The sequence below is a fragment of the Mobula birostris genome, chromosome 10, assembly GCF_030028105.1.
Source record: "Mobula birostris isolate sMobBir1 chromosome 10, sMobBir1.hap1, whole genome shotgun sequence".
NCBI lineage: Eukaryota > Metazoa > Chordata > Chondrichthyes > Myliobatiformes > Myliobatidae > Mobula > Mobula birostris.
In genome coordinates, this window is record NC_092379.1 from 48,835,897 (window position 1) to 48,863,378 (window position 27,482).

Here is a 27,482-nt window from a genome sequence, read left to right on the forward strand (position 1 = left end):
GAGTCTCCACCCGGGACTGACTAGTGAAAACCAAGAGGAAGCTACTGACACGGTGAAGGAAGCCCTGAACACTGCCAGAGATGGAGGACCTTCATAGTCACCCTCAACAGCAGCGGTGTAGGGGGCAGTAAGTTCAGACTAGATGGGCCGAAGAGTCGTGCTCTGTGACTATGTCTGCGGGGGATCATTCACAACAGCTAATCAAAACCGCGGTCAGAAACCTGACAGCAGAGAGTATGAGGGCTGCGAAGTTCTGTCCCGGGGACCGAGCTGGGGGAGGATGTTCACAGGGAAAACACGCGGACAGAGGGCGGGTTCGCGCAGCGGCTCCACAGGCCGTGAGACGGCAGCTCAGTTGAAGTCCCTTTGGGTGGGGGTGGGGGGATGGGACGGATAGTACTGTAACGGTGTGATGCTATTGCTGTGCCAGAAAGCCAGGATCAATTCGGCCGCTGTCTGTGAGGCGTTTGCGCGGTCTCCCTGTGTTTCCTCCATATTCCACGGTAACCGGCTGGACGGGTGCACTTGGGCAGCGGGGCGTCGGCCGGAAGGGTCTGTTGCTGTGTTCTATCTCCAAGCAGGCAATCAAATGGCTCTCCTTGCAAACCCAACCCGGTGAACCTCCCCTGCTCCTCCTCCCGAGCTCAGCAGCGACGGGCACAGATACAGGAGTGACCCTGACCTGTCGCCGTAATGGCCCATCTCAACGCCCCACCCACACCCCGATCCGCTCCCCGGCACTGTCATGACGAGGCCCGACGTGGGCTTGAGGGTCAGAACCCCATCCTCCCCCCGGGCAGGGTGCTGCTGTCCAGACCCTCCCCCCCGCACCCCACACTTCTGACCCGTCCGTGTCCGAGCTGGCCACTCCTCGTTGTCCACCTGTGACGTGGCTCAGCTTCCCCACCCCCACCCCGGTGTGCTGTGTCCCTGAGGGTCACCTTTCACACCCCGATTATCACAGTGATGCTTGGAACCAGTCCTGCCTCAAAACACACAGCTGCACAGTACAGTACCAGCCCTTCGGCCCAGAATGTGGTGCCAACCCCTCCCTCCAACATAGCCTCCATTTTTTTTTCATCCTTATGCCTATCTAAATGTCCCGTAAATGCCTCTACCACCAGCCGACAGACCCACCACTCTCCGTAAAACAACCCACCCCTGACATCCCCTTCATAATTCCCTCCAATCATCCCTGGTATTAGCCACTTCCACCCTGGGAAAAAGGCGCTGGTAGGCTCCTACTGTCTGGTAGGCCTCTAATCAGGTTACTGCTCACCCTCCTTTGCTCCGGACAGAACGCTCGAACTGGAGCTCGCTCAACCCACTCCCTCCGTCGCGAGCGCGGCCCTGCCCCTTCCCTGCCACAGCAATCCAAACCGACTTCCCTGCCGGGTCCTGTCACAGAGGCTCAGGCCTGAGACGTCTGACATTTTCTGCTTTTATTGGAGTGAGACTTGCCGTCGGCCCACCCCTCCCTCCGAGGCAAGGACCTTCGCTCGGTGAGCTGGCCGGAGCGACGGGCACCTCCAACTCCCCGCACTGTGGGTCAACGCTGCCCCTCTGCTCGTGGGGGTGGCCGGGGCCGACGGGCTGCGGGCAGTGGTGAGGGGAGATTTAGAGCTGAGGGTGAACGGTGAGTCGGTGGTGAGGGGGCAGGTTTGGGGCAAGGAGCAGGGTAGGGCTGAGGGTGAGATGAGCAGGTGGGGTGGGGTTGCAGGGGTTTGAGGAGCGAGGTAGGTGTGAGGGGAGTGAGGGGGCAGGGGAGTGAGGGGGCATAGTGTGTGCGGGAGGGTCATTTGGGACAAAGGGTGGTGTGGGGTGGTGAAGGATGGTTTGAGGCCACGAGGGATGGAGTGGGGGGGGCGGGTGAAGGGATACCGGGGGCGGGTGTGGCATGGGGGGTGTGGAGTGGTGAGGGGGTGGGGTGAAGGGTGGCATAGGGTGTTGAGGAGTGGGGGTGGGGGGGAGAACAGGTTTTTTCCCCCCCAGTCCAACAGATCCCAAATCAGAACCACATCCTGGGGATTGTCGTCACTTCCGGATCCGCGGCACCTTATCTCCCAGTGGGATGGCGGTGATCACCTGGGTGAGGGAAAGCAAAATTCAACAGACTGGACATCTACACCTGCCTAACCCTACTCCCCCTGTCTAAACCCCTTCCCCTCCCCAGTCCACCCACCCTCACCAACCCCCACCCGTCGACTATAAGATATAGGAGCAGAATTAGAGACGCCTTTATTCCTACTGTTTGCCTCCAGCCGGTCAGACAGTCTTCTGTCCAGACTAGTATCTGTCCAATAATACCATGGACTCTTACCTTGTTTAGCAGCCTACGTGCGGACACCTTGTCAAAGAAAATCTGAAAATCTAATAAACATCCACCAACTCTTCGAGTCTACCCTGCCTTTTATCTCCTCAAAGATTCCCAACAGATTTGTCAGGCAAGATTTCCTCTTAAGGAAACCATGCTGACTTTGGCCTGTTTTATCATCTGCCTCCAAGTACCTCGAACCTCATCGTTAATAATAAACCAACATTTTCCCACTGGTCAGGTTAGTTTGCCTATAATTACCTTTCTTCTGCCTCCTTCCCTTTGTAAAGAGTCGAGTGACATTTCCAGTTTTTCCAGCCCTCTGGAAGATCTATTGATTCTTGAAAGATTGTTACCAATGCCTCCACTACCTCCTTCAGAACCCTGGGGTGTATCCATCTGGTCCAAGTGACTTATCTATACCTTCAGACCGTTCAGCTTCCCAAGCACCTTCTCCTTAGTGATAGTGCTTACAGCCAATTCTGCCCCTTGACAAACTCGAATTTCTGGCATACTGCTGGTGTCCCCACTGAACGAAAATACCCGACTACGTCCGCCACTTCTTTGTCCCATGTCACTACCTCTCCAGCATCACTTTCCAGTGGTCTGATGTCCACTCTCATTTCCCTTTTACTCAATAGATCTGAAAAAGCACTTTATATTATTGGCTAACTGGCCGTCGTATTCCACATTTTCTCATCTTCCTGCTTTTTTCATTATCTTCCTGCTTTTTTCATTATTTTCCTGCTTTTTTCATTATCTTCCTGCTTTTTTCATTATTTTCCTGCTTTTTTCATTATCTTCCTGCTTTTTTCGTTTTCTTCCGTTGGTTTTTTTTTTAAAAGAGTTCCCAGTCCTTCAGCTTCGCACTAAATTTTGCGGTGACGTCCCCACATCCCTCTCCCTAGTCTGAGCCCCCTCCCTTCCCACTCCTCCTTTCCCCTCTCCCCACCCTCTCCCCAGCACTCACATTGAGAAGACGGGCCTTGTACTGGACCTCGGTCTCGGTTGTGGCCTGGGGCGCCTGCTGCTTCCCCATGCGATTCAGGAACACCTCCATCTCCTCCACCGTGTAGAGGTGGGCTGGGTCCAGTGAGTGCCCGTTGATTCTGCTGACCAGGTACTCCTTGTAGTGGGACCTGGGACGGGGACGGTGGGGGGAATGGAGACCCAGGGGGTGCGTGAAGGGGAACAAGGAGGAGAGGTTAAGGGGTATATGGGGAGTAGGAGTGAGGGGTAAAAGGGGAGGAACAGTGAGGGAATGGAAGGGTAAAAGGGGAGGTAAGCAGTAAGTAGGGGGGGAGGAGATGGTGAGGTGGTGGGTGTAAAGGGAGAAGAGGGGGAATTGGGGAGCCAGGTGGGGGTTGATGAGGGTGATACAGAGCGTAGGAAGGGGTTGATGAGGGTGATATGGAAGGTATGAAGGGGTTGATGAGGGTGATATGGAGGGTAGGAAGGGGAGGGGTTGAGGGTGATATGGAAGTTAGGAAGGGGGTTGATGAGGGTATTATGGAGGGTAGGAAGGGGTTGATGAGGGTTATATGGAGGGTAGGAAGTGGTTGATGAGGGTGATATGGAGGGAAGGAAGGGGTTGGAGGGTGATATGGAGGGTAGGAAGGGGTTGATGAGGGTGATATGGAGGGTAGGAAGGGGTTGATGAGGGTGATATGGAGGGTAGGAAGGGGTTGATGAGGGTGATATGGAGGGTAGGAAGGGGTTGATGAGGGTTATATGGAGGGTAGGAAGGGGTTGATGAGGGTGATATGGAGGGAAGGAAGGGGTTGGAGGGTGATATGGAGGGTAGGAAGGGGTTGATGAGGGTGATATGGAGGGTAGGAAGGGGTTGATGAGGGTGATATGGAGGGTAGGAAGGGGTTGATGAGGGTGATATGGAGGGTAGGAAGGGGTTGATGAGGGTTATATGGAGGGTAGGAAGGGGTTGATGAGGGTGATATGGAGGGTAGGAAGGGGTTGATGAGGGTTATATGGAGGGTAGGAAGGGGTTGATGAGGGTGATATGGAGGGAAGGAAGGGGTTGGAGGGTGATATGAAGGGTAGGAAGGGGTTGATGAGGGTTATATGGAGGGTAGGAAGGGGTTGATGAGGGTGATATGGAGGGTAGGAAGGGGTTGATGAGGGTGATATGGAGGGTAGGAAGGGGTTGATGATGGCGATATGGAGGGTAGGAAGGGGTTGATGAGGGTGATATGGAGGGTAGGAAGGGGAGGGGTTGAGGGTGATATGGAGGGTAGGAAGGGGTTGATGAGGATGATGTGGAGGGTAGGAAGGGGTTGATGAGGGTGATATGGGGGAGGAAGGGGTTGATGAGGGTGATATGGAGGGTATGAAGGGGTTGATGAGGGTGATATGAAGGGTAGGAAGGGGAGGGGTTGAGGGTGATATGGAGGGTAGGAAGGGGGTTGATGAGGGTGATATGGAGGGTAGGAAGGGGTTGATGAGGGTGATATGGAGGGAAGGAAGGGGTTGGAGGGTGATATGAAGGGTAGGAAGGGGTTGATGAGGGTGATATGGAGGGTAGGAAGGGGTTGATGATGGCGATATGGAGGGTAGGAAGGGGTTGATGAGGGTGATATGGAGGGTAGGAAGGGGAGGGGTTGAGGGTGATATGGAGGGTAGGAAGGGGTTGATGAGGATGATGTGGAGGGTAGGAAGGGGTTGATGAGGGTGATATGGGGGAGGAAGGGGTTGATGAGGGTGATATGGAGGGTATGAAGGGGTTGATGAGGGTGATATGAAGGGTAGGAAGGGGAGGGGTTGAGGGTGATATGGAGGGTAGGAAGGGGGTTGATGAGGGTGATATGGGTAGGAAGGGGTTGATGAGGGTGATATGGGTAGGAAGGGGTTGATGAGGGTGATATGGAGGGTAGGAAGGGGAGGGGTTGAGGGTGATATGGAGGGTAGGAAGGGGTTGATGAGGGTGATATGGAGGGTAGGAAGGGGAGGGGTTGAGGGTGATATGGAGGGTAGGAAGGGGGTTGATGAGGGTGATATGGAGGGTAGGAAGGGGGTTGATGAGGGTGATATGGAGGGTAGGAAGGGGTTGGAGGGTGATATGGAGGGTAGGAAGGGGTTGATGAGGGTGATATGGAGGGTAGGAAGGGGAGGGGTTGAGGGTGATATGGAAGATAGGAAGGGGGTTGATGAGGGTATTATGGAGGGTAGGAAGGGGTTGATGAGGGTTATATGGAGGGTAGGAAGGGGTTGATGAGGGTGATATGGAGGGTAGGAAGGGGTTGATGAGGGTGATATGGAGGGTAGGAAGGGGAGGGGTTGAGGGTGATATGGAGGGTAGGAAGGGGTTGATGAGGGTGATATGGAGGGTAGGAAGGGGTTGATGAGGGTTATATGGAGGGTAGGAAGGGGTTGATGAGGGTGATATGGAGGGTAGGAAGGGGTTGATGAGGGTTATATGGAGGGTAGGAAGGGGTTGATGGGGGTGATATGGAGGGAAGGAAGGGGTTGGAGGGTGATATGGAGGGTAGGAAGGGGTTGATGAGGGTGATATGGAGGGTAGGAAGGGGTTGGAGGGTGATATGGAGAGTAGGAAGGGGTTGATGAGGGTGATATGGGTAGGAAGGGGTTGATGAGGGTGATATGGAGGGTAGGAAGGGGAGGGGTTGAGGGTGATATGGAGGGTAGGAAGGGGTTGATGAGGGTGATATGGAGGGTAGGAAGGGGTTGATGAGGGTGATATGAAGGAAGGGGTTGAAGGGTGATATGGAGGGTAGGAAGGGGTTGATGAGGGTGATATGGAGGGTAGGAAGGGGAGGGGTTGAGGGTGATATGGAGGGTAGGAAGGGGTTGATGAGGGTGATATGGAGGGTAGGAAGGGGAGGGGTTGAGGGTGATATGGAGGGTAGGAAGGGGGTTGATGAGGGTGATATGGAGGGTAGGAAGGGGTTGGAGGGTGATATGGAGGGTAGGAAGGGGTTGATGAGGGTGATATGGAGGGTAGGAAGGGGAGGGGTTGAGGGTGATATGGAAGATAGGAAGGGGGTTGATGAGGGTATTATGGAGGGTAGGAAGGGGTTGATGAGGGTTATATGGAGGGTAGGAAGGGGTTGATGAGGGTGATATGGAGGGTAGGAAGGGGTTGATGAGGGTGATATGGAGGGTAGGAAGGGGAGGGGTTGAGGGTGATATGGAGGGTAGGAAGGGGTTGATGAGGGTTATATGGAGGGTAGGAAGGGGTTGATGGGGGTGATATGGAGGGTAGGAAGGGGAGGGGTTGAGGGTGATATGGAGGGTAGGAAGGGGTTGATGAGGGTGATATGGAGGGTAGGAAGGGGTTGATGAGGGTGATATGGAGGGTAGGAAGGGGTTGATGGGGGTGATATGGAGGGTAGGAAGGGGTTGATGAGGGTGATATGGAGGGTAGGAAGGGGTTGGAGGGTGATATGGAGGGTAGGAAGGGGTTGGAGGGTGATATGGAGGGTAGGAAGGGGTTGGAGGGTGATATGGAGGGTAGGAAGGGGTTGATGAGGGTGATATGGAGGGTAGGAAGGGGTTGGAGGGTGATATGGGGGGTAGGAAGGGGAGGGGTTGAGGGTGATATGGAGGGTAGGAAGGGGTTGATGAGGGTGATATGGAGGGTAGGAAGGGGTTGATGGGGGTGATATGGAGGGTAGGAAGGGGTTGGAGGGTGATATGGAGGGTAGGAAGGGGTTGATGAGGGTGATATGGAGGGTAGGAAGGGGTTGATGAGGGTGATATGGAGGGTAGGAAGGGGAGGGGTTGAGGGTGATATGGAGGGTAGGAAGGGGTTGATGAGGGTGATATGGAGGGTAGGAAAGGGTGGGGAGAAATACAGAGATGAGAGATGGCAGATACCGTGAACACCAGACGTTCCCTCACACAAGACCAGTGCCAGTCTGATTACCATCAACCGTCCCCCACCACCACAACTGATCTACCTCACCCACACGCCGGGATTGACGGTGGCTGTTGAACCCCCACATGCGGGGAGGTGGGGGGGGGGGGGAACTGGAGCCCCTCTCCTGAGGGATCCCAGGTGGTGGCGGGAGAGGAATGACGCCAACACCGGCCACAGACACACGGGCAGCGGCGGAGGGGGGGATTGGAGCCAGACCCAGCGCCCTCCGAGACAGGTGAGCGGGGAGGGGGAAGAGTGGGCAGACGAAGGGAGACCGGGAGAGATGGGCGGGTGGATGGGGGAGATGGGTGGGCCGACTGTGTGTGGGGGGGTGGGGAGAGGTGGAGGTGGGGTACTCACTCGCAGAGCCCTGCGTGTCCCTGGCAGGCCTCTTTACCACAGGCCTCATCGATCAGTTTCCCGTGATCCTCCCGTTGCTCCATCACACGACAGTTGCCTGTGTGGGGGGGGGGGGAGAAAGACAGTCAGTCAGGGAAACACACAGCCCCCACCCCCCCCAGGGACTTCAGTCACAACGTACGAGGCCATTCGTCCAGTCATGCTGGTCCCACCTTCCAGCCCCTGCTCCATCCAATTACGTATGGCTGCAGCTTGGCCGTTCGGCCCCTCTGGCAGGTGCCAGAATTTTCCACCCCAGCCCCAGTGCCACCTCCGTACAAGCGACCGATGACTTTGTCAGGGAGGACGCTGTGGGCAAGGGAGCTGCGGCTGCGCTAAGACCTGACGTGTGGGCTTTGGCTTGGGAATACGTGGCGTCGTCTATTTTGGGCGGATAAACCAAAACTACGGTGTTCTGGTCGATCGGCTGGCAACATGCTCACCTTCCCTCATTGAGGAACTGAGATGAAGAGTCGGAAAGTTACGTTGCGGCTTCATAAAGCCGGTTTGGCTGCCCCCGTAGCACCGTGCCGGGTTCTGTAACGGGGAGGGTGAGCGGGGGGGGGGGGGGGCTCACCAGGACGCTGCCTGGATTAGAGGGCGAACAAACTCGGGTTGCTTTCTCTGGAGCAGAGCAGGCTGATAAGTTTGTGGGATTCTGCGAGCAGACAGTCAGTACCATTGACTTCATTGAAACGGTTTACAGCGGGGGCACGTGTTTGTGGGGAGAGGGCTTCACTTCAAAGATCAGACGTGTAGTACAAGTCTTTTTTAAACACAGAGCGGTGGCCGAGGGGGTCGCACTGTGAGGTCTGGTGGTAGAAGCAGACACAACACAGGCTTTTAGACAGACGTGTGTACGTGCAGAGAATTGAGTTCTTTATTGGGGTACTGCCCGTTAACCGCGCCAGACAGCAACACCCCATTTAATCGTCACTCAATCACGGGACAATTTACATTCACCAATTGACCAACCAACCGATACGTCACTGGATTGTGGGACCCGGATGAAACCCTCGTCGTCACAGGGTGAACATACAGACTCACACGGTCACGGGGAGAACATACAGACTCACACGGTCACGGGGAGAACATACAGACACATACGGTCACGGGGAGAACATACAGACTCACACGGTCACGGGGAGAACATACAGACACACACGGTCACGGGGTGAACATACAGACACACACGGTCACGGGGAGAACGGACCCCAGTCAGGCAGAATGTATGAAGTCTTTACAGATAGGGGCTTGAATTGAGCCCCAGTTTTACAGCTGGCACGGTGTAAAGAGCCGCGCTAATTGCTTCACTACCACCCCGCCCTAGTTCGTGTCCTCGATTCTCGGATCCAGCTCCCCTCAATCCACCCAACGATCCAGCGGCGGTGGGGACGGAGTACTCTCGGAATTCAGCAGTCTCTGAGGAAGTCCTGGGCCGGCCCCCTTGCCCTGCGACTCGTGCCTTGTGAGCGGCTCCCTAGTGAAGTCTGACAGAGGTCGCTCAAAGGACCCGGAACGGCCCGGGACCCAGAGTAAACTCACCAACTGGGTGCAGATTTGGCTTGAGGGCCTCTCAGGCTGCGTGGTAGTGCAGCAGCTAAGTGCAACTGCTTTATCGTCAGTCATTATGTGTCGTATGACGTGGGCGATCACGGTCTTTGGCCATGATTGTTCAACGGAAGTGGCTTGCCATTGCCCTCTGCGAGGCAGTGTCCAGCTCCCACACCCACTCACCACCCGCTCCCATGGCTTCACCCGACCCTGACCGGGGTGGGGGGTGGGCTATGCAGGTGCTACACCTTGCCCAAGGGTGACCTGCAGGCTTGCGGAGGTTAGGAACGCTTCGCCCCTTGGTTAAGACAGAACCCCATCCCTGCTTTAGTCGCTTCCCGCCGCTGTCTGTACATTCTTCCCGTGACCGCAAGCGCTTCCCCCCACATTCGGACGGTGGGCAGGCTCGTTGACAGCACACTATGTTGGCGGAGACCCCCGCGGGCTGGCCACCCCCCAGCACAGCTCGTGCTGATTTGACGCACACGACGCCTTTCGCTCTGCGTTTCGACGTACACGGGATCCGCTGGGGGAGTGGTTTGAGAACGGCAGGAAGAGGGTGATGAGACTTCGATTAGGTGGGCTCTGGGTGGGGGGCATGGACAGGGGTCCTCGGAGGACACAGGGGGTCCCAGGCGATGAGGGCGGCAGTTCCACCATACCTCCCCTACAACCTGGGCCAGGACTCACCTCCAGGAGTTGCCTCAGCTCCCGCGGGGGGGACGGTGTCAAAGTTCACCCCGTGTTTCTGCAGAGGAGGGAAAAGGCAGGGTACAGGGTAAACTCCCCAAGGTGCTGATGGACCCCTGGGAGGGGGAAAGAGGGACGGAACCCTCTGTATCCAGTGTTGGCCCCTCCCATCCACTGTCTGCCTGTTTATCTCCCCCACTCTGACACTGACACATCCCTCCACTCCCTGTCCTCACAAATACCCCTCCTCCTTTCCCCACTCCTCTCCCTCTCCCTCCCCTCTCAATCTAGGCGCCTCACAGACACTCCCCAACATCACTTGTCCCCAGCAGTCTTGACCCTTCGCGTCTGGTGACCCCCCCCCACGTCTCCACCCTCCCCACCCCGGTGTTATCCTCCCTTCCGATTCGGCTCCTGGCAGTCTTGTGCCTTCCCCAGCTCATCCCTCCTGCGTTGTCCAGCCCCCACCAACAAAAAAAATGCCACTCGCTTGCTCCCTCCCCATCCCCCTCTCCCAGCTGCCTTACCCCCAACCCATCCGACACGATGCTCAGCCCTTCAGTACCCCACCATCTCACGCCTCCTCCCCACCTGACACGACACCCCCACCCGCATTCCCCACGTCGCTCCCTCCTCGTCTGCCGTACCCCCACCCATCTGATACTATACTCCACCCCATTCTCCCTATCACCCCCATCTCGCCCTCCATCTTCTCATCCCCCATCTCCTATCCTGCCAATACCCCCCCTCCCTCCCCGCCCAACACCATACCTCGCCCTCCTCTCTCCCTCCCTCACTCCGCCAACTCCGGCCCTCCCTCCTCCTTCCCAACCCCTCGGCGCCATCCCACACCTCGTTGTCTCCTCGCACCCCCACCTCGACCTACCCTCACCACCCATGACGCCCCCCCCACCTCATCCCCTGGCCCACCCCCTAGGGCGGCCGTTACCTGCAGCAGCTCCTGCAGCGCTGTCACCGGCCAGTCGCGCAGGTACGACAGACAGTCGCGAGGGTGGTGAGCGTGAAGGCTGTCTTTCAAGCGGCAGGCGGGGTCGTTGCACTTCTGATGGGCAGAGAACAGAACAGGGTGGGGCAGGGGCACACATGCGCGAGAGATACCCGCTCCAGTCACCAAAGATCCCCACCACCCGGTCTGTGCCAGCTTCTCACAGCTCCCATCGGCAAGGAGGTACAGAGGTCCCACACCACCCGGTTCAGGAACAGCTACATCCCTTCACCCGTCCGGTTCCTGACCCAACCTGCACACCCCTAGCCACTCCTTCAGTACAGCGACGACGTGACCACCGCATGGCATTTTTTGATCTAATGTTCTGTAGAAAAATTGTGTCAACTTGTGCTTAGTTGATGTTTGCTAGAAGTGTCTCATTCCACCAGTCCGCCTTCACTTTGACTTTTGACACCTTATCCAAACTGGTGACCCTCCTCCGCCCGGTTCTAGGCACCCTGACCACCCCTACGTCCATCCTCTCGATAGCACCTTCTGCAGAAGGGTGGAGGGCTCAGAGCCACTTCTTCTCTGGAGCAGAGCCCCGGGTTTCATACCAACCTCAGCTCACTGTGACAGTCATTACATCCATCCCATTTATTCTCCCCACATTATCACCCACTCTCTTTCCCTAACCCCACCTCCCAAAACATAACCCTTTGGGGGCAACTCAGAGCTGGTAACGAACCCACTGGCCAACCAGTGATGTAGTGGCATCTGCACCAGACTGCGAGGAGAGTGGTCTTGGGTTCGAGCCCGGACGGCTCCTTGCACGCTTTCCCCCCGTGCTGGGTAGAGCAACTCGGCCCCACGAGAAACAGAGAAAACACTAAAGGAACGGCAAGATTACCCCCGGACGCACCACCAGGCGTGGAATGGAACAGCAGTGAACCCACTGAAAGCCTGTACATATAATACACAGAGTGTGTGTGTGAGAGAGAGAGTGGGGGAGTGGGGGAGGGGGAGTGGAGGAGGGGGAGTGGGGGAGGAGGAGGGGGGAGGGGGAGGGGGAGAGGGAGGTAGGCAGTTGAAGCTCGTCAGCCTGGGAGGGCAGTCCATCTAAGAGAGGGAAAACTGATTTCAAACCTCTGCTGCCTTGCGGCCATACCCACTCATGGGAAAGGCTTCGGGAGTAAATCCTGAGGACAGATCCGGAGCTGGGGTCCCTAAGACAATCCGACACTGCCCTCAACCTCGTTCTGGCAACTCCTGCGATGACACCGGTGCCAAGTTGTATCGGCCCTTGCCCTTCCCTTGGACAACGTCGGTGTCGTGGAGAGGGAAGACTTGCTGCATGGGCAACTGCCGGTCTTCCATAAAACCTTGCCCAGGCCTGCGCCCGGAGAGGACACTCCAGCATCGCCTCACCGCGATGGCACAACACGGAAAGCAGCAGTCTACCGGTTGTCGCTGCGGCTAAAACTGTCACTCCTGTGTGGGCCTCTACAGCCACAACAGACGCTGCTCTACCAACACAAACTGAAGCAAGACTTTCCAGGCACAGATCCATGGTCTCACGACTAACGGATGCCACCACGATATTTATCTATATAAATATATATACATACATATATAGATATAGATATATATAGATACATATATTATGATTTATGTTCTGTGTTTTCTGCTCATCTTTTACTGTTGCCTTTTGCATAATTTGCTTTTTTTTGTGCATGGGGGAGGGAGGGTTTGATGTTTTTCTTTGAACCCGTTCCAAGGCGTTTCTTTGTTTCGTGGCCGTCTGTGAGGAAGATGAGTCTCAGGTTGTATACAGCAGACACACTTTCATAATAAATGTATCAAATACATCTGTCATCAGGAATCCCCACTCCCTAGGTCATGCTCTCTTCTCAGGTAGGAGGTACAGGTGCCTCAGGACGTACCACCAGGTCAAGAACGGTGATATGTCCTGTGACAAAAAACCAAGTTATCAGAAGATTGATGCTAATGAGAGAGAGATAAGGGAGACAATGGAGAAACATTCAAAATGCTAATAAGAGAGAAGAGAGGGATTAACGAGAAAGAAACACATTTCAGATATTGACTGACCGATTGCTTTGAACCTGAACTGTTTGAAGTTTGATGGACAGGCGATACCCCAGCAGGGGGATAAAAAGAACAGGTTCGCTAAGGCACGGGACACCACGAGATCGCGAGATAACAAGACCCTGGAAGAGCAGTGTGCCCCCACAAGTTGGTGGGAGTTGGAGGTCTGGTTCGAGGTTCATAGACTGACAGGATGAAAAGGGACAATCGGCAGGAACCTGGTGTGTGTGTCCGCCCTTGCCTGGGTGCCGGGTTCACCGCGGAAGAACGGTCGTATCCGGAACGGAGGGGTCACAGTCGGTGACCACAGAAGACATAAAAGGGTTCACCCGAAAGCTAACTGCGAAGAACATCAAAGGTCTGTTTGAATCAAAATTTGCATTCTCTCTCTCCCCAACGGCACAACAGCGATTACTGTGAACTGTACTGAGCTGAACTGAACTCTGCGTCACTTGAGATTGATCATTTTACCCCTAGACTGCGATAGAGCTTGGTTGATTCCTATTACCCTAGTTCTGTGTACATGTGTGTTTTATCATTGCTAACCTGTTGCATTTATATCCCCACAATTAGAGTACTGTGTTACTTATTTCTTTAATAAAACTTTATTAGTTTCTGTTAAACCAGACTCCAACTGAGTGGTCCATTTCTGCTGGTTTGGCAACCCAGTTACGGGGTATGTAACGTAAGTGGGGTTCTCGTCCAGGATTTTGAACACTAAATTTGGGACGGGGTAAATTGATTGGGTTAAAATTCCCGAAAGAAAGAAAAGGCAAACAGCAGAAATGGATATTGAGGAATTTCTAAAGGCGCCGACCTTGGAGGCATTAGAGGATGCCAGGAAATCAGAATTGGCAGCTGTGGCCAAACAGTTGAATCTTGTTAAGGGGAAGTCGACAAAGAGGAGAGCGGAGATGCACAGAGCTATCGTTGAGCATTACGTATCTAAAGGAGTGTTTCCCCACGGGGAGCTGGAGGTGGTATCTATGAGCAAACCTGGTGGAGAAGCAGTGCAGCTGCAGATGGAAAAATTGAGACTCCAGCATGAGTTCCGGGTAAAACAGCTGGAGCGAGAAGAGAGGGACAGGCAGCTAGAACAAGAAGAGAGAATAAAACAGCTAGAACAAGAAGAGAAGCGGTTAGAACGACAAGAGAGAGAGAAACAGAGGGAAAGGGAATTTGAGCTGGAGAGGTTAAAGATGACAGCAGCACAGGGGCCCATGCCGAACCAAGGTGGAGGGTTCAGGGCGACCCAGGAGGTTAGGCTGGTTCCCCCATTTGACGATACCGATGTTGATCGGTACTTTCTACATTTTGAAAAGTTGCTGCAAGTCAGGACTGGCCGAGGGATAAGTGGGCTGTTTTACTTCAGAGTGTACTTAAGGGGAAGGCTCAGCAAGCTTACTTGGCTTTGTCCGCGGAAGATGCCCAGAGGTATGAAGTGGTGAAAGAGGCCATCCTCAGGATTTATGAGTTGGCCCCGAAGGCATACCGGCAGAGGTTCCGGAATGCGAGGAAGAAGTGGGACTGCACGTATTTAGAGTTTGCCTGTGAGCTGGAGACATATTGTGAGCGTTGGTGCGCCTTGAAAGGGGTCACTGGGAATTATGACAGACTGCTACAGCTCATCCTGATTGAGCAATTTAAAAGCTGTGTCCCTGAAGGTATGAGGCCCTATCTAGATGAGAAAGAGGCAGAAACCTTAGCCGCAACTGCTAAGTTAGCGGATGAATACGCGTTAACGCACAAAGCGAAGTTTACCCCGAGTAAAAGTTACCACAAGAGTAGTCGAGAGGGCAGAGAGAGTCCGCCAGAAAAGCCAGAAAGTAAGCCGGGGACTAGTGAGAAGGATAAGGTAGACCGGGAGCAGTTTGGTAGGAAGTCTCCTGGGGTCGTATGCTATAATTGTGGGAAAGTCGGACACTTTGCGTCCAGGTGCTTTGCCCCAAAGAAGGAGACGGGGAAAGAAAAAACGGCGGTTCCGACCGGCTGTATTGAGCCGGCAAACAAACTGCTAGGGGAGAAGAGGCCTGATAGAGTTCAGGAAGGGCGTGAGAAGTTTATCTCGGCCGGATTGGTGTCGGTGAAGGAGGGGTTAAACCCGGTTCCAGTACGGATCTGGAGAGACACTGGGGCTTGTCAGTCATTGATTTTAAAGAGTGTGTCAGACTTCAGTTCAGAGACCAAGACTGGGGAGGTCAGGGTGATAAAAGGCATTGGGAAAGGGACTGAAGCAGTACCTTTGCACCAGATACACCTAAAAAGCGACTTGGTCTCCAGACCGGTCACGATAGTGGTGAGGCCCGAATTACCGATGGAAGACGTGGCGGTCTTACTCGGTAACGACCTTGCAGGTGGAGATGTGTACCCAGCAGTAAAGCTGACAAGCAAGCCTGCCAGGACTGAGGACCCGCCCATGGACTCACAGGTTTATCCCGTTTGCGCAGTGACTCGGCGCATGTCCAGAAAGGCTGCCGAAGCGAATGTAGATTTAGCTGAGACGTTTTTACCAGCCTTGTACCAGGAGGGGTCAGAAAGTGAGAAGAAGGAGCATAGTGGAGCGGAAGGAAGTGAGGGAGTTGAGACAGATTTATCATTAGCGAGGAAGGAATTTATACAAGCACAGGAACGAGACGAGGAGCTGATGGTTTTGGCGGAGACAGCTCTCTCCGAAGCAGAATTAAAAAGGGAGCCAGTGGGCTATTATGTGAAGGAGGGAGTGCTAGGGAGGAAATGAAGACCAAGTACCGTGCCCGCAGATGAGGAATGGGGGGGTGGTGCACCAGGTGGTAGTGCTAAAAATTTATGGGGATGAGATTTTTAACCTGGCCCACAAGATACCCCTCGGGGGACATTTTGGGGGGAGGAAAACAGTCGATAGAACCATGAAAGAGTTTTACTGGATGCACAGGAAGAAAGATGTTATTGACTATTGTAGACGTGAGTTAACACAGTTACAGGCTATTGATATGCTAACAGCTTGCCACAATAGGCGAACAAACCTAGTCGGTGTTATCACGAAAATTAACGAGGCTAGGGTGCCACCTGATAAGGAGAAAACCCATCTTGAAAAGATAAATATGGTGCTGACCAGATGGGAGAACTCTATTGTTTTGGCCAACTTTGCTGATGAGTTCTCTCACTTAACCCCCGAACAGGGTGAGCCGCTGAAGAAACTAATTAACCGGCACACACATGTATGTCCGGATGTCCCGAGGCGATACAAAGAGCCGGTACATGGTGTTGTTGTCACATCAGGTCAGCCTAGTGAGCAACACCCCTATAGGATGATTAATTCAGTGACAAAAGGGCTAAAGAGCACAGAAGTGTATATTGGCGATGTAGTGGTCTGGAGTGACATGTGGGAGGAGCTCTTTAAAAAGCTGTTTGAAGCCAGCCTGACAGTGAACCTCGCAAAAAGTGAATTCAGCCATGCGAAGGTCGCTTATCTGGGATTTGTGGTAGGACAGGGGCAGCTGGCTCCGATGCAGGCTAAGGTGCGGGCTATCTCTGAAGTCCCCACCCCGACAGATAAGAGAGCCCTGAGAAGGTTCTTGGGGATGGTGGGTACTATCGGAAGTTTTGCAAAAAACTTTGCGGATATTACCCTCCCTCTTTCTAAGCTCTTGCCGAAGAATGTGAAGTTTGTGTGGGACGACCTTTGTTATATTTGTCCGGCACAGAAACCAGTGATAATTTACACTGATCACAACCCATTAGTGTTTTTGGCCACTATGAAGGATAAAAACAAAAGGTTGCTAAGTTGGAGTCTGGTGCTACAGGAATTTGATATTAAAATAACACATCTAAAAGGAATGGAAAATGTGATTGCTGACTGTCTGTCAAGGTGTTGAAAACTTAAAGTTCTCTGTATTAGCCGAATAGCTGATGACTCTGTATATTAGTGTGTATCTAATAATGTATTCATGCTCATAATTTTTGGTAAAAATCCTTTGAAGGGTAGAGGTGTGACAAAAAACCAAGTTATCAGAAGATTGATGCTAATGAGAGAGAGATAAGGGAGACAATGGAGAAACATTCAAAATGCTAATAAGAGAGAAGAGAGAGATTAACGAGAAAGAAACACATTTCAGATATTCACTGACCGATTGCTTTGAACCTGAACTGTTTGAAGTTTGATGGACAGGTGATACCCCAGCAGGGGGATAAAAAGAACAGGTTCGCTAAGGCACGACATACACCACGAGATCACGAGATAACAAGACCCTGGAAGAGCAGTGTGCCCCCACAAGTTGGTGGAAGTTGGAGGTCTGGTTCGCGGGAACCGACCATAGACTGACAGGGTGAAAAGGTACGATCGGTGGGAACCTGGTGTGTGTGTCCACCCTTGCCTGGGTGCCGGGTTCATCGCGGAAAAACGATCGTATCCGGAACGGAGGGGTCACAGTCAGTGACCACAGGAGACATAAAAGGGTTCACCCGAAAGCTAACTGCGAAGAACATCAAAGGTCTGTTTGAATCAAAATTTGCATTCTCTCTCTCCAACGGCACAACAGCGATTACTGCGAACTGTACTAAGCTGAACTGAACTCTGCGTCACTTGAGACTGATCATTTTACCCCTAGGCTGCGATAGAGCTTGGTTGATTCCTATTACCCTAGTTCTGTGTACATGTGTGTTTTATCATTGCTAACCTGTTACATTTATATCCCTACGATTGGAGTACTGTGTTACTTATTTCTTTAATAAAACTTTATTAGTTTCTGTTAAACCAGACTCCAACTATTGGTTCATTTCTGCTGGTTTGGCAACCCAGTTACGCGGTACATAACAGTCCGTTCTTGAACCATCAGGTTCTTGACCAAAACTCATTCTGTTCCTAGTGTTCCCACACCCAATGATCTCACTTTAAGGTCTCTTTATCTCATTATCTCACATTCTCGTTATTTATTACTAGTTATTGATATTTGCATTGGCACAGTTTGCTGTCTTCTGCACTCCGGCTGATCTTTCACTGACCCTGTTATAGATACTACGCCACAGATTTGCTGAGTATAACAACAGGAAAATGAACCTCAGAGATGGACTTTGATGATAAATTTATTTTGAACTTCACACTTTGATTCTTTGAATCCGACACAACTAAATTCATTTCAATTTCCAAGTAAAAGGTGGATAATTTTATGATCATTATTCCAAAGTTATCAACAACCACCAAATCGCATCGGACACATTCTCATTCCACAGAAACGGAGGCGGAATGGTCTCTTCTCTCCAGTTACTAACGGTGACAGCATCAAACTTCACTCACATCACTCACTCCCTACCCATTATTACACCTTATTTATGGCAAATGATAATTGTTCATTACAGCCTGCCACAATTATTCTCGCTTCCTTAATGTGTTTGCTACAATTACACAAATAACACGATGACAACGATTGTTCCATAAACAGCAGTAAAGAAAGGGACGGTGTGAGGGAGCTGGATTAACGTCAGTGAGGATACAGTCAGTGACACAGGGTGCTGGGGGAGAGGGGTTACGGAGGGACGGTGTGACGGACCTGGGTTATCGTCAGTGGGGATACACTCAGTGACACAGGGTGCTGGGGGAGAGGGGTCACTGAGAGATGGTGTGAGGGAGCTGGGTTATTGTCCGTGGGGATACAGTCTGTGACACAGTGTGCTGGGGGAGAGGGGTTACTGAGAGTCATTATGAGGGAGCTGAGTTATCGACAGTGGGGATACAGTCAGTGACACGATGCTGGGGGAGAGGGGTCACTGAGGGACGGCGTGAGGTAGCTGGGTTATCGTCAGTGGGGATACAGTCAGTGACACAGGGTGCTGGGGGAGAGGGGTCACTGAGGGACGTTGTGAGGTAGCTGGGTTATCGTCAGTGGGGATACAGTCAGTGACACAGGGTGCTGGGGGAGAGGGGTTACTGAGGGACGGTGTGAGGGAGCTGGATTAACGTCACTGGGGATACAGTCAGTGACACAGGGTGCTGGGGGAGAGGGGTCACAGAGGGACGGTGTGAGGGAGCTGGGTTATTGTCAGTGGGGATACAGTCAGTCACACAGGGTGCTGGGGGAGAGGGGTCACTGAGGGACGGTGTGAGGGAGCTGGGTTATTGTTAGTGGGGATACAGTCAGTGACACAGGGTGCTGGGGGAGAGGGGTTACGGAGGGACGGTGTGAGGGACCTGGGTTATCGTCAGTGGGGATACAGTCAGTGACACAGGGTGCCGGGGAGAGGAGTGACTGAGGGACGGTGTAAGGGACCTGGGTTATTGTCAATGGGGATACAGTCAGTGACACAGGGTGCTGGGGGAGAGGGGTCACTGAGGGACGGTGCGAGGGAGAAGGGTTATCGACAGTGGGGATACAGTCAGTGCCACGGTGCTGGGGGAGAGGGGTCATTGAGGGATGGTGTGAGGGAGCTGGGTTATTGTCAGTGGGGATACAGTCAGTGACACAGGGTGCTGGGGGAGAGGGGTCACAGAGGGACGGTGTGAGGGAGCTGGGTTAACGTCAGTGAGGATACAGTCAGTGACACAGGGTGCTGGGGGAGAGGGGTCACTAAGGGACGGTGTGAGGGAGCTGGGTTATCGTCAGTGGGGATATAGTCTATGACACAAGGTGCTGGGGAGAGGCGTCAATGAGGGATGGTGTGAGGAAGCTGGGTTATCGTCAGTGGGGATACAGTTAATGACACAGGGTGCTGGGGGAGAGGGATCACTGAGGGACGTTGTGAGGGAGCTGGGATATCGTCAGTGGGGATACAGTCAGTGACACAGGGCGCTGGGGGAGAGGGGTCACTGACGGACAGTGTGAAGGTGCTCGGTTCTTGTCAGTGGGGATACAGTCAGTGACACAGGGTGCTGGGGGAGAGGGGTCACTGAGGGACGGTGTGAGGGAGCTGGATTATCATCAGTGGGGATACAGTCAGTGACACAAGGCGCTGGGGGAGAGGGGTCACTGGGGGACGGTATGAGGGAGCTGGGTTATCAACAATGGGGATACAGTCAGTGACACAGGGTGCTGGGGGAGAGAGGTCACTGAGGACGGTGTGAGGCAACTGGGTTATCATCAGAGGGGATACAGTCAGTGACACAGGGTGCTGGGGGAGAGGGGTCACTGAGGGATGGTGTGAGGTAGATGGGTTATCGCCAGTGGGTATACAGTCAGTGACACAGGGCGCTGGGGGAGAGGGGTCACTGAGGGACATTATGAGGGAGCTGAGTTATCGACAGTGGGGATACAGTCAGTGACACGATGCTGGGGGAGAGGGGTCACTGAGGGACGGTGTGAGGTAGCTGGGTTATCGTCAGTGGGGATACAGTCAGTGACACAGGGTGCTGGGGGAGAGGGGTCACTGAGAGACGGTGTGAGGTAGCTGGGTTATCGTCAGTGGGGATACAGTCAGTGACACAGGGTGCTGGGAGAGAGGGGTTACTGACGGATGGTGTGAGGGAGCGGGGTTATTGTCAGTGGGGATACAGTCAGTGACACAGGGCGCTGGGGGAGAGGGGTCACTGACGGACAGTGTGAAGGTGCTCGGTTCTTGTCAGTGGGGATACAGTCAGTGACACAGGGCGCTGGGGGAGAGGGGTCACTGAGGGACGGTGTGAGGGAGCTGGGTTATCATCAGTGGGGATACAGTCAGTGACACAGGGCGCTGGGGGAGAGGGGTCACTGGGGGACGGTGTGAGGGAGCTGGGTTATCGACAATGGGGATACAGTCAGTGACACAGGGTGTTGGGGGAGAGAGGTCACTGAGGACGGTGTGAGGCAACTGGGTTATCGTCAAAGGGGATACAGTCAGTGACACAGGGTGCTGGGGGAGAGGGGTCACTGAGGGACATTATGAGGGAGCTGAGTTATTGACAGTGGGGATACAGTCAGTGACACGATGCTGGGGGAGAGGGGTCACTGAGGGACGGTGTGAGGTAGCTGGGTTATCGTCAGTGGGGATACAGTCAGTGACACAGGGTGCTGGGGGAGAGGGGTCACTGAGGGACGGTGTGAGGGAGCTGGGTTATTGTTAGTGGGGATACAGTCAGTGACACAGGGTGCTGGGGGAGAGGGGTTACGGAGGGACGGTGTGAGGGACCTGGGTTAGCGTCAGTGGGGATACAGTCAGTGACACAGTGTGCCGGGGAGAGGAGTGACTGAGGGACGGTGTAAGGGACCTGGGTTATTGTCAATGGGGATACAGTCAGTGACACAGGGTGCTGGGGGAGAGGGGTCACTGAGGGATGGTGTGTGGGAGCTGGTTATCGTCAGTGGGGATACAGTCAGTGACACGGTGCTGGGGGAGAGGGGTCACAGAGGGACGGTGTGAGGGAGCTGGGTTATCGTCAGTGGGGATAGGTCAGTGACACAGGGTGCTGGGGGAGAGGGGTCACTGAGGGACGGTGTGAGGTAGCTGGGTTATCATCATGGGGATACAGTCAGTGACACAGGGCGCTGGGGGAGAGGGGTCACTGAGGGACAGTGTGTGGGAGCTGGGTTATCGTCAGTGGGGATACAGTCAGTGACACGGTGATGGGGGAGAGGAGTCACAGAGGGACGGTGTGAGGGAGCTGGGTTATTGTCAGTGGAGATACAGTCAGTGACACAGGGTTCTGGGGGAGAGGGGTCACAGAGGGATGGTGTGAGGGAGCTGGGTTATTGTCAGTGGGGATACAGTCAGTGACACAGGGCGCCGGGGAGAGGGGTCAATGAGGGACGGTGAGAGGGAGCTGGATTTTGGTCAGTGGGGATACGTCAGTGACACAGGGCGCTGGGGGAGAGGGGTCGCCGAGGGACAGTGTGAGGGAGCTGAATTAACATCAGTGGGGATACAGTCAGTGACACAGGGTGCTGGGGGAGAGGGGTCACAGAGGGATGGTGTGAGGGAGCTGGGTTATTGTCAGTGGGGATACACTCAGTGACACAGGGTGCTGGGGGAGAGGGGTCAATGAGAGATGGTGTGAGGGAGCTGGGTTATTGTCAGTGGGGATACAGTCTGTGACACAGTGTGCTGGTGTAGAGGGGTCACTGAGGGACATTATGAGGGAGCTGAGTTATCGACAGTGGGGATACAGTCAGTGACACGATGCTGGGGGAGAGGGGTCACTGAGGGACAGTGTGAGGTAGCTGGGTTATCGTCAGTGGGGATACAGTCAGTGACACAGGGTGCTGGGGGAGAGGGGTCACAGAGGAATGGTGTGAGGGAGCTGGGTTATTGTCAGTGGGGATACAGTCAGTCACACAGGGTGCTGGGGGAGAGGGGTCACTGAGGGACGGTGTGAGGGAGCTGGGTTATTGTTAGTGGGGATACAGTCAGTGACACAGGGTGCTGGGGGAGAGGAGTCACTGAGTGACGGTGTGAGGGAGCTGGGTTAGCATCAATGGGAATACAGTCAGTGACACAGGGTGCTGGGGGAGAGGGGTCACTGAGGGACGGTGTGAGGGAGCTGGGTTATTGTCAATGGGGATACAGTCAGTGACAAACGGTGCTGGGGGAGAGGGGTCACAGAGGGATGGTGTGAGGGAGCTGGATTAACGTCAGTGAGGATACAGTCAGTGACACAGGGTGCTGGGGGAGAGGGGTCACTAAGGGACGGTGTGAGGGAGCTGGGTTGTCGTCTGTGGGGATACAGTCTATGATACAAGGTGCTGGGGAGAGGCGTCAATGAGGGATGGTGTGAGGAAGCTGGGTTATCGTCAGTGGGGATACAGTTAATGACACAGGGTGCTGGAGGAGAGGGATCACTGTGGGACGTTGTGAGGGAGCTGGGATATCGTCAGTGGGGATACAGTCAGTGACACAGGGCGCTGGGGGAGAGGGGTCACTGACGGACAGTGTGAAGGTGCTCGGTTCTTGTCAGTGGGGATACAGTCAGTGACACAGGGTGCTGGGGGAGAGGGGTCACTGTGGGACGTTGTGAGGGAGCTGGGATATCGTCAGTGGGGATACAGTCAGTGACACAGGGCGCTGGGGGAGAGGGGTCACTGAGGGACGGTGTGAGGTAGCTGGGTTATCGTCAGTGGGGATACAGTCAGTGACACAGGGTGTTGGGGGAGAGAGGTCACTGAGGACGGTGTGAGGCAACTGGGTTATCGTCAAAGGGGATACAGTCAGTGACACAGGGTGCTGGGGGAGAGGGGTCACTGAGGGATGGTGTGAGGTAGATGGGTTATCGCCAGTGGGGTTACAGTCAGTGACACAGGGCGCTGGGGGAGAGGGGTCACTGAGGGACATTATGAGGGAGCTGAGTTATTGACAGTGGGGATACAGTCAGTGACACGATGCTGGGGGAGAGGGGTCACTGAGGGACGGTGTGAGGTAGCTGGGTTATCGTCAGTGGGGATACAGTCAGTGACACAGGGTGCTGGGGGAGAGGGGTCACTGAGGGACGGTGTGAGGGAGCTGGGTTATTGTTAGTGGGGATACAGTCAGTGACACAGGGTGCTGGGGGAGAGGGGTTACGGAGGGACGGTGTGAGGGACCTGGGTTAGCGTCAGTGGGGATACAGTCAGTGACACAGTGTGCCGGGGAGAGGAGTGACTGAGGGACGGTGTAAGGGACCTGGGTTATTGTCAATGGGGATACAGTCAGTGACACAGGGTGCTGGGGGAGAGGGGTCACTGAGGGATGGTGTGTGGGAGCTGGTTATCGTCAGTGGGGATACAGTCAGTGACACGGTGCTGGGGGAGAGGGGTCACAGAGGGACGGTGTGAGGGAGCTGGGTTATCGTCAGTGGGGGTAGGTCAGTGACACAGGGTGCTGGGGGAGAGGGGTCACTGAGGGACGGTGTGAGGTAGCTGGGTTATCATCATGGGGATACAGTCAGTGACACAGGGCGCTGGGGGAGAGGGGTCACTGAGGGACAGTGTGTGGGAGCTGGGTTATCGTCAGTGGGGATACAGTCAGTGACACGGTGATGGGGGAGAGGAGTCACAGAGGGACGGTGTGAGGGAGCTGGGTTATTGTCAGTGGAGATACAGTCAGTGACACAGGGTTCTGGGGGAGAGGGGTCACAGAGGGATGGTGTGAGGGAGCTGGGTTATTGTCAGTGGGGATACAGTCAGTGACACAGGGCGCCGGGGAGAGGGGTCAATGAGGGACGGTGAGAGGGAGCTGGATTTTGGTCAGTGGGGATACGTCAGTGACACAGGGCGCTGGGGGAGAGGGGTCGCCGAGGGACAGTGTGAGGGAGCTGAATTAACATCAGTGGGGATACAGTCAGTGACACAGGGTGCTGGGGGAGAGGGGTCACAGAGGGATGGTGTGAGGGAGCTGGGTTATTGTCAGTGGGGATACACTCAGTGACACAGGGCGCTGGGGGAGAGGGGTGACTGAGGGATGGTGTGTGGGAGCTGGGTTATTGTCAGTGGGGATACAGTCAGTGACACAGGGTGCTGGGGGAGAGGGGTCAATGAGAGATGGTGTGAGGGAGCTGGGTTATTGTTAGTGGGGATACAGTCAGTGACACAGGGTGCTGGGGGAGAGGAGTCACTGAGTGACGGTGTGAGGGAGCTGGGTTAGCATCAATGGGAATACAGTCAGTGACACAGGGTGCTGGGGGAGAGGGGTCACTGAGGGACGGTGTGAGGGAGCTGGGTTATTGTCAATGGGGATACAGTCAGTGACAAACGGTGCTGGGGGAGAGGGGTCACAGAGGGATGGTGTGAGGGAGCTGGATTAACGTCAGTGAGGATACAGTCAGTGACACAGGGTGCTGGGGGAGAGGGGTCACTAAGGGACGGTGTGAGGGAGCTGGGTTGTCGTCTGTGGGGATACAGTCTATGACACAAGGTGCTGGGGAGAGGCGTCAATGAGGGATGGTGTGAGGAAGCTGGGTTATCGTCAGTGGGGATACAGTTAATGACACAGGGTGCTGGAGGAGAGGGATCACTGTGGGACGTTGTGAGGGAGCTGGGATATCGTCAGTGGGGATACAGTCAGTGACACAGGGCGCTGGGGGAGAGGGGTCACTGACGGACAGTGTGAAGGTGCTCGGTTCTTGTCAGTGGGGATACAGTCAGTGACACAGGGTGCTGGGGGAGAGGGGTCACTGAGGGACGGTGTGAGGGAGCTGGGTTATCGTCAATGGGGATACAGTCAGTGACACAGGGTGCTGGGGGAGAGGGGTCACTGGGGGACGGTGTGAGGGAGCTGGGTTATCGTCAATGGGGATACAGTCAGTGACACAGGGTGTTGGGGGAGAGAGGTCACTGAGGACGGTGTGAGGCAACTGGGTTATCGTCAGAGGGGATACAGTCAGTGACACAGGGTGCTGGGGGAGAGGGGTCACTGAGGGATGGTGTGAGGTAGATGGGTTATCGCCAGTGGGGTTACAGTCAGTGACACACGGCGCTGGGGGAGAGGGGTCACTGAGGGACATTATGAGGGAGCTGAGTTATTGACAGTGGGGATACAGTCAGTGACACGATGCTGGGGGAGAGGGGTCACTGAGGGACGGTGTGAGGTAGCTGGGTTATCGTCAGTGGGGATACAGTCAGTGACACAGGGTGCTGGGGGAGAGGGGTCACTGAGGGACGGTGTGAGGGAGCTGGGTTATTGTTAGTGGGGATACAGTCAGTGACACAGGGTGCTGGGGGAGAGGGGTTACGGAGGGACGGTGTGTGGGAGCTGGTTATCGTCAGTGGGGATACAGTCAGTGGACACGGTGCTGGGGGAGAGGGGTCACAGAGGGATGGTGTGAGGGAGCTGGGTTATCGTCAGTGGGGATACAGTCAGTGACACAGGGTGCTGAGGGAGAGGGGTCACTGAGGGACGGTGTGAGGGAGCTGGATTTTCGTCAGTGGGGATAGGTCAGTGACACAGGGTGCTGGGGGAGAGGGGTCACTGAGGGACGGTGTGAGGTAGCTGGGTTATCATTATGGGGATACAGTCAGTGACACAGGGCGCTGGGGGAGAGGGGTCACTGAGGGACAGTGTGTGGGAGCTGGGTTATCGTCAGTGGGGATACAGTCAGTGACACGGTGATGGGGGAGAGGGGTCACAGAGGGACGGTGAGAGGGAGCTGGGTTATTGTCAGTGGAGATACAGTCAGTGACACAGGGTTCTGGGGGAGAGGGGTCACAGAGGGATGGTGTGAGGGAGCTGGGTTATTGTCAGTGGGGATACAGTCAGTGACACAGGGCGCCGGGGAGAGGGGTCAATGAGGGACGGTGTGAGGGAGCTGGATTTTGGTCAGTGGGGATACGTCAGTGACACAGGGCGCTGGGGGAGAGGGGTCGCCGAGGGACAGTGTGAGGGAGCTGGATTAACATCAGTGGGGATACAGTCAGTGACACAGGGTGCTGGGGGAGAGGGGTCACACAGGGATGGTGTGAGGGAGCTGGGTTATTGTCAGTGGGGATACACTCAGTGACACAGGGCGCTGGGGGAGAGGGGTCACTGAGGGATGGTGTGTGGGAGCTGGGTTGTTGTCAGTGGGGATACAGTCAGTGACACAGGGTTCTGGGGGAGAGGGGTCAATGAGAGATGGTGTGAGGGAGCTGAGTTATCGACAGTGGGGATACAGTCAGTGACACGATGCTGGGGGAGAGTGGTCACTGAGGGACGGTGTGAGGTAGCTGGGTTATCGTCAGTGGGGATACAGTCAGTGACACAGGGTGCTGGGGGAGAGGGGTTACTGAGGGACGGTGTGAGGGAGCTGGATTAACGTCACTGGGGATACAGTCAGTGACACAGGGTGCTGGGGGAGAGGGGTCACTGAGGGATGGTGTGAGGAAGCTGGGTTATCGTCAGTGGGGATACAGTCAGTGACACAGGGCGCTGGGGGAGAGGGGTCACAGAGGAATGGTGTGAGGGAGCTGGGTTATTGTCAGTGGGGATACAGTCAGTCACACAGGGTGCTGGGGGAGAGGGGTCACTGAGGGACGGTGTGAGGGAGCTGGGTTATTGTTAGTGGGGATACAGTCAGTGACACAGGGTGCTGGGGGAGAGGGGTCACTGAGGGACGGTGTGAGGGAGCTGGGATATCGTCAGTGGGGATACAGTCAGTGACACAGGGCGCTGGGGGAGAGGGGTCACTGAGGGACGGTGTGAGGTAGCTGGGTTATCGTCAGTGGGGATACAGTCAGTGACACAGGGTGTTGGGGGAGAGAGGTCACTGAGGACGGTGTGAGGCAACTGGGTTATCGTCAAAGGGGATACAGTCAGTGACACAGGGTGCTGGGGGAGAGGGGTCACTGAGGGATGGTGTGAGGTAGATGGGTTATCGCCAGTGGGGTTACAGTCAGTGACACAGGGCGCTGGGGGAGAGGGGTCACTGAGGGACATTATGAGGGAGCTGAGTTATTGACAGTGGGGATACAGTCAGTGACACGATGCTGGGGGAGAGGGGTCACTGAGGGACGGTGTGAGGTAGCTGGGTTATCGTCAGTGGGGATACAGTCAGTGACACAGGGTGCTGGGGGAGAGGGGTCACTGAGGGACGGTGTGAGGGAGCTGGGTTATTGTTAGTGGGGATACAGTCAGTGACACAGGGTGCTGGGGGAGAGGGGTTACGGAGGGACGGTGTGAGGGACCTGGGTTAGCGTCAGTGGGGATACAGTCAGTGACACAGTGTGCCGGGGAGAGGAGTGACTGAGGGACGG

At 54.9% G+C, this 27,482-nt stretch overlaps 1 protein-coding gene across 1 annotated transcript in view; it reads right to left on the reverse strand.

Annotated features, from left to right (window-relative positions):
* Nucleotides 1-1,427: 1,427 nt before the first annotated feature.
* The window catches only part of LOC140203670 (E3 ubiquitin-protein ligase RNF31-like), a 139,888-nt gene continuing 113,833 nt past the window's right edge, over nucleotides 1,428-27,482 (reverse strand). The window contains 5 exon segments of the mRNA XM_072269718.1: nucleotides 1,428-2,085; nucleotides 3,285-3,453; nucleotides 7,569-7,665; nucleotides 9,852-9,909; nucleotides 10,801-10,914. Coding sequence (XP_072125819.1) covers nucleotides 2,035-2,085; nucleotides 3,285-3,453; nucleotides 7,569-7,665; nucleotides 9,852-9,909; nucleotides 10,801-10,914 — 489 coding nt within the window. The 3' untranslated portion in view covers nucleotides 1,428-2,034.